This window comes from Anomaloglossus baeobatrachus, chromosome 10 (assembly GCF_048569485.1).
Source record: "Anomaloglossus baeobatrachus isolate aAnoBae1 chromosome 10, aAnoBae1.hap1, whole genome shotgun sequence".
Lineage (NCBI taxonomy): Eukaryota > Metazoa > Chordata > Amphibia > Anura > Aromobatidae > Anomaloglossus > Anomaloglossus baeobatrachus.
Genome location: NC_134362.1, coordinates 134,515,403 through 134,529,500, shown reverse-complemented (window position 1 = coordinate 134,529,500; position 14,098 = coordinate 134,515,403). Strand labels below are relative to the sequence as shown.

The following is a 14,098-nucleotide window of genomic DNA, read 5'->3' as shown; positions in this document are numbered from 1 at the left end:
CCAACCTGAGGCAGACTTTACCAGTGAGGCATCTCTAGATGTGTGTTGTGGGTTATTACCTCTCTCACAGATGGATACTGTCGGAAACAAGAGCTTGTGCAATTGACTTTTATTCAAATCACCTCTGCAGGTGATTGACAGGTCTCTGCTTTGGAAGAAAACCTGTCAACCAACTGGAGCTGTGCTGGGAGAAGCCAGCTGTGGGCACAGCCAAACTAATCTGGCCTCTGGCTATGCTCCCTGAAAGTCCTATTCCATGTATTGCGTCACATCACGAAGTAACATTAAAATATAAGCTCTCATTTGCAGTGTTTTTTGGAAATGCATACTTACAACATTCAATCGGTATGGAAGCAGTTTGTATGGAGAGAACTTTTCCATTCGCCTGGGGTATGTGCACTCTAAATACCAGTCTCACACGCGTATTCTTCCTGCCAATGTCGGTCTCCCCTTTACGCAATTCAATATCGGAATTCCGCAACTTTAATATCCCAGCACAGTCAATGCTGTAAAACAATTACAATGAGATTGGCTTAGGTAAATAAACAGTATCAAAAGAAACAGAACACAATTTAGTCTTAAGAACCTTAAAACCATAAAATAAGACGCTTCCAGGCAACTTCAATAAAACTTTTGAACAGCAGCATACTGTAGCGCATCATATTAATAAAAAAAGATATTGGCAGTACCTAGCAACCCCAATACACCAACCACATTAATTGCAACTATCACACACACTCTCAAATTATACAGTATGTTAAAGGGAACCTGTCACCAGTTTTTTTGCTTTATAAGCTGCGGCAACTACCACTGGGCTCTTATGTACAGTATTCTAACATGCTGTATATAATAGCTCAGACCGCTGTGTAAAACAAACACTTTATAATACTCATCTAAACCAGTCGCTGCAATGGATGTGGGTCAATTGAGCGTCTTCATCCTCCGGTGCCGGCGCCGCCTCTTTCGGCCATCTTTGTCGCCGCCTCTATCATCCTTCTGAAGCCGTGGTGCATGACGCGTCCGACGCCTTGCCGGCATTCAGGTCTTGAGCAGGCGCACTTTGATCTGCCCTGGGCAGATCAAAGTATTGTAGTGCGCATGCGCGGGACCGGCGAGTGTGTATGACGTAGACGTGTCATCATGCACACAAGCTTCAGAAGGAAAACAAAGATGGCCAAAAGAGGAGACGCTGGCACCGGAGGACGAAGATGCTCATTTGAGCCACATCCACCGCAGCGCGACTGTTAGGTGAGTATTATAAAGTGTTTTTATGTTCTACAGAGCGGTCTGGAATCCTATATACTGCATGTTAGAATGCTGTATATAAGAGCCCACTGGTGGTGCCCGCCGCAGCTTATAAAGCAAAAAACTAGTGACAGGTTCCCTTTAACCTTAGAAGGATATTTTTCATTTGGACAATGCGAACATGGAATTTTTTTTCAGTACATATACATATGTACATATACAGGTACTGGATAATTGTTTTCGTAGAATGTTCAGCCCCTTTTCTGAGTTTCCAGTTTAGTCATTCTCCAAAAACCTTAAAATTATTACTACATGTCATACAGTATTTTTGTATGTGTTGAAACATTATCAGAATGTATATTCTATAATTTTCCAAGGTCTTAAGATTTTACTTCGTCTAATTCATTAAATCTTTTTACTGAAAAAAATTGAGTTTAATTACTTTTTTTCCCCGCAAAAAAAATAATTTTTATTGTCTTGTTAACAGATAATGTTAAAATTTAGTCAACTAAAAAAATCAGTTCTAGCAATCACTGTGGCTGTTCATTACATTCAGAGTAGACGTCACCTCTCGTGTACAGGGTTCCTAATACTGGTCTTTTCCAGTTAATAAAGTTTATACTTTTGAGACAAACTGCAAAACTTGAAGGAGTGCTTGATGAGAGGATAAAGGAGTATAGTTTTATTTTAATTTTTTTTTTCTGTGTATGGAGTTAAGGTGGATCAGATTAAGTGGAAAAATTGATTTTTATGTCCGGGATCTTTCTGCAATTTAAGAATAAATATTTAACATTCAAAAAAAATATAGGAAACTAATACAAGTCCCAAAAATATTTAAAAGGGAGTGTATCACCTACATTTTTGCTAATGATTGAAACCAAAACAAAAAGATAGTTTTTATTTTTGTAAAGTTGGAATATAGATTTTTTTTTTTTTATTTTGTATGCACTCTGTTCTTGAAAGAAAAAAAAAATGTATATTGTAACTGTATATTGTGGCATCCATAACAGCACGTACTATAAGGCCATGTGCACACTGATTATTTTGTGACACTTTTTACCTCAGAATTTGTAAGCCAAGCCCAGGCGTGGAATAGAGGAAAAAGTAGATTTTTGGTACTCCCTGTAAAATCTGTTTGTTAGTCTTCATTGGGGGACACAGAACCCTGGGATGGGAGGCTGACACTGACCTTACATACCATAAAAAAATTAGCTCCTCCCCAGCACACTACACGTCGCCTGCGAGTGCCAGCTTCCTCAATTTAATGAAAAAGCAGGAGGAGAAGCAAATAAAAAGTCCAACAGGAAAAGTAAACAACCTAAATAAAAAAACAGGCGGGAAGCTGTGTCCCCCAATGAAGACTAAAGAGAAATAAACTTTTCAGTGAGTACCAAAAAGCTACTTTTTTCGGTCACTTCATTGGGGATGCAGAACCCTGGGATGTCCTAAAGCGGTCCCTGGGGTGGGCAAAACAAAAGATAAATATCCTGTTGAAATCACAGAATTTAATGGCGGAGTGCAAGTGGAAGCCTGAGTAACTGCTTCTTGTAAAGCCTTCCTGCCCAAACTTGCATCAGAAGAAGCAAAAGATATGGACCCTGTAAAATTTGGAAAAGCTATGTATGGATGCCCAGGTAGCCGCTTTAAAGATCTGCAAGGCCGAGACCTGATAACAAACTGCCCAAAAAGCCCCCAACGTGTAGAATGCACTTTGACACTAAATGGGGGAGCCCTGTTATCAAAATTTATAAGCCTGAACAATAATTGTTCTGATCCACTGAGAGAGTCGCCGCAAACACAGCCTGACCCCTGCGGGTCCCATTTGGCAGGATAAAAAGAAAATCGGACTGCCTAAAGGGAGTTGTGGATTTCAAACATGCACCGCAGGTCAGTTTAGGCTGAGTAAAAAAAAAGCACAGTAGGAACAAGATTTCTAGAAATCTCAAAACACTTTGCTGGAACTGGAAGACGGTATCATTTTGATGCAGAAAAAATATGCTGCGTACAAAACTTAAAAAGCTCAGCAAGGGAACGTAGTCTTAAAAAAAAAAAAAAAAAAAAGCCTTTTAGCTGAATTCATACTTACTTTTCATACATAACAAACGTATAGAGAATAAATTCTAGCACACTACATAGAAAAAATTGCAAAGCCCACCTGGCACACATATTGTTTTCTGGTAAGAGTGGAATTTCCAAAACCTTAGTGCTGGTTATGATAATCTCTTGGCTTGCAGTAGCTACGGTTTTCCCGGTTATTCTGTGCACCTGGTAAAATGCATGAGGCCTCAAATAACGGTCATCGGCTGTTCCGATAAACATCTGTAGGTTAACAGGCTTCTCTGCATAACCTACAAGCTGGAAAACAAAATATACAACGGTCATCAGTTGCCGGTCATGTACAGTACTAACTATGTCATGGAGCTCTTTTTCTCCATCATAAGAGGATTTGGCAATCAGGAGACTTCAGATGCATTAGATAAAATTTGCGCGAGCAAGTGGATGCAGACAAGAAGTGTATTATCATGGAGAATAAATAACTCAATTATTGCTCAAAATATAATTGTTATGGTTAACCACAAATAATACAAAACCTTTAGGGTATGTGCACCCGCTGTGTTCTGTCAAAGGCAGAAAAAAAATGCACCCTCTGGCAGACTGGACACCTGTAAACACTGCGCTTGACAAAAAAAATGCATCCAAAATGCATGCATTTTGAATGCGTTTTGAATGCATTTTTGACAGTGCAGTCCCACTCTGCTCTGCTACATCCCCATAGAACATGGCTGGCTGCGAGACAGAGTCGCGCGATCAGAATGAACTCCGATGAACTTCACCTGACTTCATTGTCATCGCGCGGCTCTGTCTGTGTGTCGCGGCCTGATTTGCGGTCACCGGTGAAGGACTCACCAGTGACTGCAAATCCCGAGTGACTAAAGTGAGCCGAGCGATCAGCGCTGCAGTCACTCAGGTTACTCGCGGCCATAGCTAAAGTCCTGCACCTGAGAGCGGTGGCAGCGGGTAACCTGAGCGACATCATCGCTGAGAGCACGACTCACTTCAGTTGCCACATAGAGCTCACAGAGAGAGATCGTGGTCTGTGGCCCCTCGCTGTCAGCTTCTGATGTAGCAGAGGGTCGTGGGACCTAGTGTGGATTACGTCGGACCTGGAGGGGTATTTGGGGATTAATAAAGTGATGAAAGAGGGGTTTTTTTTTGTCTTTTATTCCAAACTAGAAGGTGGCCCGATTCTACGCATCGGGTAGTCTAGAATTTACGTATTGTGTAGTTAATGTATGATTTTTGTTGTATATATATATATATATATATATATATATATATATATATATATATATATGTTGTGTGTAGTTGCGAAGTGTTTGTGTAGGGCGCTGTACATGTTCTGGGTGTTGTCTGGGTGTGGCGGGGGGTGAGAGCGGTGTTGTTTGTGTGTTGAGTGTGCTGCGTTATTTGTGGAGCGCTGTGTGCCTGTAGCGTTGTGTGTGTATGTTGCGCGGTTTGTGTGGGTGTGGGGTGTGTGTGTGTGTTTTGGGGGGAGGTATGTTTTGTGCAACGTGTGTGTTGTGCGGAATGTGCGTATATTTGTGAGTGCCACGGTGTTTAGGTGTTGTGTGTGTGCGGCGTTGTCTGTGTGTGTGGGTGTCTGTGTTGGGCAGTGTTTGTGGTTCCCAGTGTGTGTGTGGTGTGTTGTGCAGTGCGTGTGTGGCGGTATGTGTGTGTGTGTGTATGTGTGTGTGTTTTGGGGGGAGGTGTGCACCCCCCATCGTGCTCCATCCCCCATGCTGCACATCCCCCATCGTGCTCCATCCCCCATGCTGCGCACCCCCCATCGTGCTCCATCCCCCATGCTGCGCACTCCCCATCGTGCTCCATCCCCCATGCTGCGCACCCCCCATCGTGCTCCATCCCCCATGCTGCACAACTCCCCATCGTGCTCCATCCCCCATGCTGCACAACTCCCCATCGTGCTACATCCCCCATGCTGCGCACCCCCCATCGTGCTACATCCCCCATGCTGCGCACCCCATCGTGCTCCATCCCCCATGCTGCGCACTCCCCATCGTGCTCCATCCCCCATGCTATAATAGTTCTCCTATTATACTCAGAGAGGAGTATAATAGGAGGACTATAATAGGAGGAGTAGTCCTGGGGGGAGAGGAGTATAATGCCGGCTCCCTGCACGGTGGACCTTAGTTACCCGATGTGTATAATGGTTACCAGCGTTCACCGGCTCTGTCACGATCCCAGCATCGCAAGGGTATGTGTGGCGCTGCTGGGATCGTGACGGAGCCGGTGTACGCTGGTAACTATGATACACATCGGGTAACTAAGGGACCGGGGAGTGAAGAGAAGCCAGCACCACTCGGCAGGGCCTACATACCCCGACCAGGCTTGCAGTCGCCGATAAACAGCGACGGGAACTCCGGGGTTTCCCAGCAGCAAAGAACCGACTGAAGGCAACCGCTCAACCGTGAAGGGAAATACAGCTACCGCCACAGCTAGAGTTCCCAGGGCCAGAGCCTGCGGGCAAAAAGGGGCTCCTCTGGCAAATACACCGCTGGGGAGCGGGCTACCGGTGGAAAGCCATCGGAGCCGACAACACAGCACAGGTGCAGGGAGAGACAGTCACCGCCAACCTACCGGGAGTGACCATCGCAGCCGGCTGCAGGACCTGTCCATCCAGCCGTTTCTTTTACCAGAGACTCCGTCTACATCATTGGCTGAGTGAGTACCATCGTGCCGTCTGGCACCGCGCTGCCCTCCCGCGAGCCTGCACCTCACCAAACCCCGCCATCCACCTTCCAGTCACCATCATAGGGCCCCGGGACCACCAAATCCCCCTACCCACGGAGGGGAGAGAAAAACATCTCAGCTGCTCCCTGTCATCGCTCCCGGGATCCCCGTCTAGAGCAGCGGTGGTGTCCCAACCTCACCACAACTGTGGGTGGCGTCACGGACAACATCCCCAAACCAAACCATCCCATCCCCTTTTCACTCACGGGCGAGGAGCGCCGCTCGAGTCCCCGGATCCGGCCCACCACTCGAACCACCGAGCAGCAGTAGCAGCAGCGCCGGACCCGAGCATTGGCGAGTGCAGCGCCCCGCCGCCCGCGACAACTTGGCGTCACGAACAGGATCTTACCGTTCTACCGCCTGGTAGAAGTGCGCCATGTGTCCCGCCGGAGGTGTCCGGCCAAAAATTTTCAGAAGCCGCCATCTTGGGCGCAAAAAGTTCCCCGCTCGAGCGTTTTCCCGAGCAGTGGAGGCGCGAAAGCCGAAGCTCCGCCCCTGAAGAGGAGGTGCCGGAAAAAAACAAGGGGGGACGGAAACAAGATGTTTGCGCCCGACGGAGCCACTGGAGGAGCGGTGGACGTGGCCGCAGAAGTGCCGGTAGATGGAAATGGGCCCAGCCGTGCTCTGGCCGCAGGAGCAGGAGGGGCTGCGGCCCCCGCCCCTGCTCAGGTGATGCCGTTCTCCTTGCCCTATGTGCCCGGAGCTACCTGGCTGCCGCAGTACAACGGGAAACCTGACACCTTGCAGGTCTTCCGAAAGAAGCTTAGCCCGCTCCTAGAACTGTATCCCCTGACTGATAAGCAGCGTGCAGCGGTAGTGCTGGGACAGCTAACCGTCGCGGCTAAGCAGGAGACGGAGACCTGGGCCAAGGGGGACCGGTCCTCCGTGGCCACTATCTTCGAAAAGCTACAGATTGCCTTTGAGACTCGCACCGGATCGGAGCTGCGAATGCAGTTTTACTAATGCAGACAGCGACCTACCGACAGTATCAGAGACTATGCCCTGCGTCTGCAAACTTCTCTCCGTACGCTGAAGCGGGTGGATACCATCAATGATGCTGACAGTAACAAAAAGGTTGGTAGAGCAGTTCGTGCAGGGGATGAGATCCCCGGAGGAGCGCAAACAGCTTCGGTTGTGGGCCTTAGAGCACCCTGATATGGACTTTGCCGTGTTGAAAGAACGGGCCATTAAAGCTCTGCAGCCCCTGGCGTCCGATGTCCCTGGAGCGGCCCCGTGGCCCATCGTGGTAGCCCCTTCTCCCGCAGCGCCTGCAACTTCTGGCGGAATGATGGAGGAACTGGCTGCCCAAGTCGGTCGCATGGATGGAGACCTCGCCAAAATCCTCGTCGCACTTCGGCCTCCAACGAAGGCCAGGCCCCCGGGGGAGTTACAGCTCGCCGACCACCCAGATGACGTCCCCTGGATGCAGCGGAGGAGGGCTAATGATCCACGGTATGGACCCCCAATCTGTTACAGGTGCAGCAAGCCCGGCCACTACTCCCGACGGTGTCCGTTAAACGAGCAACCCCTGGGGCCAAGGGCCAATCCTCAGGAGTAGAGCCCAGTGGCCCCCCCGACTGGCGGGACCGGTTCATCGGGGCCCGCCCCATCATCCCTCTGGCTGTGGACGGCGTCCCGCTGATGGCGCCCCTGGACACTGGATCTCAGGTAACCACGATGCCATATACACTGTATCACCGGTATTGGGGGGATGATGAACTTGCCCCTCCAGACGGCAGCATGACATTGATCGCCGCTGATGGCCTCCCCTTGACCCAAGTGGGGTACGAACGAGTGGCTATGACTGTGGGGCGGACCGAGCGGCAGCACCAAGGTATGATCGTGTTAATGAATGACCCCAGCGATCAAACCCGAAGGTAGTGCTAGGAACGAATGTAATGGAGCATTGCATGAGTGAGGTGCTGACCCTACTACAACAGCTGGCCGCCACCGCAGCAGGAGGCCGACAGAGGGCTGTGCAGCACGAGATTCGGGCCTTGATGTATCGGCAGCAAGTAAACTCTGCGGGAGGAGAGATTGGGGGAGTGAGAGTGATGGATGTGGCCCCTTTAATTGTGCCTCCCCGGAGCGAGATGATGATTTGGTGTAGGGCAGCGGTAGGCAGCGTGATTACCCAGCCATGGTAGAGCCCATGCCCTCCGAACATTGGCCCACTGTAATGGCCGCCCGGGGAGTGGTAGACGTTAAGAAGGGGAGAGTGCCCGTGAGGGTGTTAAACTGTGGGGAGGAAGAGGTTAGGCTTCCCCGGTACGCTACCCTTGCCAAGCTGCTTACCCTGGACCCCCACGCCATCCAAGAGGCCGTGTCCCCGACCTCCCCGCCTGCCGCCAGTCACCACACATCCCCTAAACGGTTAGATGAGTGGTGTCGAGAGTTACACGTAGGCACTGACTATACCCCCACACATCACAGAGATGGGGTATATCGGGTAGTGCAGGAATATGAGCAAGTTTTCAGCAAACACCCGCTGGATTTTGGGCAGGTTAGAGGGGTCCAACACTACATACCCACCGGCAAACCCCCCCCCATTAAGGAGATGTATAGACCTATCCCGCCCGCACACTATCAATGCGCCAAAGACATGTTGAAGAACATGAAAGAGGCGGGGGTTATTCGGGATAGCTGCAGTCCCTGGGCAGCTCCGCTGGAGCTGGTCCAGAAAAAGGATGGCACCATGAGAATGTGTGTGGATTAAAGGAAGATTAACCAGATAATGCATAAGATGCCTACCCTCTGCCCCGTATTGAAGAATCTCTAGCCACGCTGAGAACCGCTAACTACTTCTCTACCCTAGACCTCACCAGCGGGTACTGGCAGGTGGCCGTGGCACCCGAAGACCATGAGAAGACCGCCTTCGCTACTCCCATGGGACTCTGCGAGTTCAACAGCATGCCGTTCGGGCTGTGCAACGCCCCTGGAACCTTCCAACGGCTAATGGAATGCTGTCTGGGACATCTGAATTTTGAGACCGTCTTGTTGTACCTGGACGATGTAATCGTGTACTCACAGACGTAAGAAGCCCACCTGGAGCACCTAGCTGAGGTGTTCGCGTCCCTTGCCAAGTATGGGATGAAGTTGAAACCCTCCAAGTGTCACCTGTTGAAGCCCAGGGTGCAGTACCTCGGACATGTGGTGGGCGTGGAAGGCGTCGCCCCAGATCCAGAGAAGATCACTGCCATACAAGACTGGCCGAGACCGACCACGGTGAGGGAGGTGAGACAGTTCCTGGGTCTGGTGGGCTACCTCCGCTTCATTAAAGGGTACACGAAAATGGCTGCCCCCATGCAAGACCTCCTCGTGGGACAAACCAAGGGTGGTAGACCTCCTGGAACCCCGTTGGCGTGGGGGGAAGAGAATGAAGAGTCCTTCCGCCAGCTGAAGACGGCTTTGACCTGGGAAGAAATCCTAGCGTACCCAAACTACAGCCTCCCATTCATCCTCTACACCAATTAATTAATTAATTTATTTATTCATTTTCCCATGGGGCCGCATGAGAAATTGGGATGGTTTTAGAGGGCCGGACTAATATAATTAACTCAGTTTTACCCAATACTGTATATAGCATATATACTATCCCTTCATATACAAACAGTAAGTTACGGACTGTGTGACCCCTCGTGGCCCTGCACGCACACGTCCTTGTTTTCTCTGGCAGCACGGGTGTCACACGGATCGCACACTGATGTGATCTGTGTGACATCAGTGTGACAAATACCAGAGAAAACACGGGTCTTTTTAATAAAAAGATTTTCTATATTTACCTCTCTCCAGCGCTGCTGTCTCTGGCTCTGCTGCCTCCCGCTCCTTATCGCTGGTAATTATACTCACTGAATATTCACTGCAGTAAGCAGCTGGAAGCAGGGACAGCGCTGGGGACCGCATCGCTGGGTGAGTATACAGGTGTGTGTGTATGTTGAGAACCTGGAAGCCGGAGCATCTCGGGGACTCGTCACAGTTCCCAATGAACTCTGATGAACCCATGAAGCTGTAGCGTGGGTGTCGCAGGATGGTCATCAAAGTTCATTGGAAACTCTGATGACCTCCTGGAGGTCACTGTGCTTGCAGAATACTCACCTGTCCCTGCGGTGATGTCCTCAACGGTGCTGTGCCCGGTGCTGTCATCGCGATGCTCCGGCTTCCAAGTCCTGAGTGCGGTGAATAATCAATGAATGAGCAGTGGTCAGGAGCGGGAGGCAGCAGAGCTGAAGAAAGCAGGTAAATATGGAAAATCTTTTTATTTCACAGACTCGTGTTTTCTCCGGTACCTGTCACATGTATGCAAACAGGTACCGGAGAAACGCAATCAGGCCCTGTAATGGCGGTATGGCGCTGCAGGGGGCGGGGAGAGAGCACGTGGTACCCGATGTAACTCCAGTACCACTCGCAGTTAAGGGCTTTTCTCTCTGCACGCACACATACATACACACACGCACACGCTATATACATATATACACAAACAATCCCCATATACTACATCACTACACCCCCATATACACCTGTAATATACATCACTACACCCCCATATACACCTGTAATATACATCACTACACCCCTATATGCACCTGTAATATACATCACTACACCCCTATATACACTTGTAATATACATCACTACATCCACATATACACCCCTATATACACTTGTAATATACATCACTACATCCACATATACATCACTAGACCCCTATATACTACACCTGTAAAACTACATTGCCATATACTACATCACTACACCCAAATATTACTCACCAGTTACCCCCCCCTCCCCTCCACTCCCCCCATTGTCCTCTCCTCAGGTTACTAGTCACCACTCACCTTTCCCTCCTCAGGCACCTCCGTACAGGCTCCCACTGACATCCTTCTTCTCTTGTACGGCTCCCCGCTGAGCTGCTTCCTCTCTCCGTACGGGCTCCGGCTGCTGCATCTTCTTCTCCTGCCGGGGCGGGAACTTTTCAAATGACACACACGCGCGCCGTACTGACGACATCAGGGCACGCGCGTGTGTGTCACAGAGAAAGTGCCGGCAGGAAACAGAGGACAGATTCCTGCGTTCCGCTGCTGCACTGTGCGGTGCTGCAGTATCTGTCCTCTGTTCCTTGCCGGCACGCAGCGTGTGATGAGGGCAATCTGACCACGGGCCGCCCGGAGCCTGGAGCTCCGGACAACAGGTCAGATTGCCCTCATCAGTGACCGGCCAGCAAGGACGCCCGGAGCCAGGCGGGCCGGTCACAGAGAGTAGGCGGGCCGGATGTGGCCCGCGGGCCGCCCCTTGCCCAGGTCTGCTCTACACCGACACCAGCAATGTAGGCTTGGGGGCGGTATTATCCCAGGTCCAAGACGGAAGGGAGAAAGTGATCGCTTATGCTAGCCGAAAACTCCGACCTACGGAAAGGAACCCTGAGAACTACAACTCTTTCAAGCTCGAGCTCTTAGCACTGGTGTGGGCTATCACCGAGCGGTTCCGCCATTACCTAGCAGCCGCCAAGTTCACCGCTTACACGGACAATAACCCATTGACCCATCTGGATACAGTTAAGCTGGGTGCATTAGAGCAGCGGTGGGTGGCCAGGCTAGCCAATTACGACTTCACCATCAAATACCGGGCCGGCCGTACAAATGCTAATGCCGATGCACTCTCCCGGATGCCCCACCTGTCGGAGGAGGGGCCGGATGATGATGACCTCGAAGAGATAGAGTTACCTACGTTTCACTGGCCGCTAGTTGAGAAGTTGCGTGTCCATCAGCAACAGTTGAACCTAGACCCGCTGCCCAGCCAAGGGTGGCAAGAAGCTCAGGACCAGGCACCTGCTGTCCGCTTGGTCAAAACCCTGGTGGAACGGGGCTCTGCTGGGATAGACCCTGCCGCCCCTGCCGAGGCCAAACGCCTGTGGCGGGAACTAACCCGGCTGTACCTGCACCAAGGGAAGTTGTACCGGGAGTTAATCAATCCGAAGACCCACGAGAAGGTTCGCCAGCTGGTGATTCCCCAGGCTAACGTGCCCACTGTATTGCAGGCATACCATGACGGGGCCGGGCACTTCGGATGGAAGAAGCTGGAAATGCTATTGAGGGACGCGGTTTTATTGGAGTGGAATGCAGGAATCGGTGGAGGCCTGGTGCAGAGAATGCGGTCCCTGCGCACTGAGAAGGAGGGACGAGGCCAGCCAGAAGGCCCCTCTACGCCCAATCATTACGCATCAACCACTGGAGATGGTTGCCCTCGATCATGTGAAGCTCACTCCTAGCCGAAGTGGGTATTCTTATGCTCTGACTATTGTGGACCACTATTCAAGATTCATGGTGGTTGTCCCAGTCAAGGACCTGACCGGCCGTAACGCCGCTAGAGCGTTCCAGGCCTATTTCTGTCGGCCGCACGGATACCCAGAGAAGGTGCTTACTGACCGGGGCCCGGCCTTTGAAGCGGAGGTATTCCAAGAATTCTGCCAGTTGTACGGTTGCAAGAAAATTCGGACCACGCCTTACCATGCCCAGACCAATGGCATGTGTGAAAAGATGAACCTCTTGGTCCTGGGCCTCCTCAAGACGTTACCGCTGATAGAGCGGAATCTGTGGCCGGAGAAGTTACCTGACCTGGTCGATATGTACAACAACATCCCTTCCAGCTCTATGAAGAGCACACCGGCATACCTGATGAGAGCTCGGCCCGGTCGACTGCCAGTGGACCTAGAAATGGGTTTGGAGGCCCCGGAAGCACTCCCTTCAACTGCCAGATGGGACGCTCGGCAAAGAGCGCAGTACAGACAGGTCCAGGACTATGTGGAAAAGAACTTGTGTCGGAGTCGGAGGCAGCAGGAGCAGTAGAAGCACTTTTTAAGAGGAAGGCGCCTGCAGGTCCCTTTAAGCCAGGGGATGTAGTCTTGAAGCGAAAGCGAAGGACCCATAAACTGGACGATCAATGGGAGAAGACCCCGTATGTAATACAACCCACCGATTGGGAGGATGGGAAAGCCTACCAGATCAGCCGTGACCAGGGGAAGACTTTGGCCACGGTGTCCCGAGACCACTTGAAGAGGTGACCACCACCACTGAGGACGGCAACTGAAGCCCCGGCCACCGAACCGGCTGAGGAGAAGGAAAAAGGGGTACTCCACACCATGATGGGCGATTTCCCGGCCGATTGGCCTACACAGAATGGCGCAGTGATTCTTCCAGTGATACTGTTCCCACAACCCGTGGAGGAAAAAGAGATGGAAGTGGCCGTTAATGACCCAGCGCCCAGGGATGTGCCTGTACCCAGCTCCCCTATGCCTCTGCCTGCCCCACACGATAGCCGGGGGAGGAACCAGCTGTGTCCTCTGCCTCACTGCCTACCACCACAGACATTGGGCCACGTAGGTCCACACGCCCCAACCTAGGTCGACCCCCGCTTAGGTACAGGGAGACTACCATTTAGGAGTGTGATCTGTTGAATGTATGAATAAGTAACCGAATGATAGGAAAAATAATCAGCCGAACTGTTATCTGATTTGCAACTGTGATTGAACCGGCCGTTGCCGGCCACTAGTCCCCGTTGGGACTTTCTGCACCGTTTGCGTTAGAAACTGCTTACGGACACGCCTGAGAACTTGCAGGGCAACCACAAACTTGTGGCATGTAAATAATTGTTGGCATACATCTGTTACTGCCTCCGGAGAGGCAGATTGGAGGAAGGGCGTGCAGTGGAGTAGGCTGGGGCCCGGCCGCCACCTGGACCGGTGGCCATCCTCCGGGGGTCAGGAGTCCCCCATGGACGTTAGTCCCCTGAAAGGGACCGTACCCGCTCGGGCAGCCTGGTGATGGACTGGGGCAAGGGGTGCTGCCCACTTCTTAGGGGCAGCATCAGGGCCAGGTTGTTTGGGCGGGGGGAGAGCGGAAGCCGTATGTTTTAATAAAAATTGACTACCGTTAGTAACGTTAAAGTACCGTGCCTCCCGTTAAGGGAAGATATATAAAAATATGCTTGTGTTTACTTGTTGTTTTACTTTTTCAGTTGTGAAAATAAAATCGGTGATGGACGGGCA

General features: G+C 51.0%; 1 protein-coding gene across 1 annotated transcript in view; it reads right to left on the bottom strand.

The window, feature by feature from the left end:
- NFATC3 (nuclear factor of activated T cells 3) overlaps positions 1–14,098 on the bottom strand; it is a 369,779-nt gene that overhangs the window by 120,635 nt on the left and 235,046 nt on the right. The window contains exons 4-5 of the mRNA XM_075325661.1: positions 3,401–3,600; positions 334–506 (exon numbers count right to left, since the gene is read on the bottom strand). Of these exons, the coding sequence (XP_075181776.1) occupies positions 334–506; positions 3,401–3,600 (373 nt within the window). The remainder of the gene's footprint in view (positions 1–333; positions 507–3,400; positions 3,601–14,098) is intronic.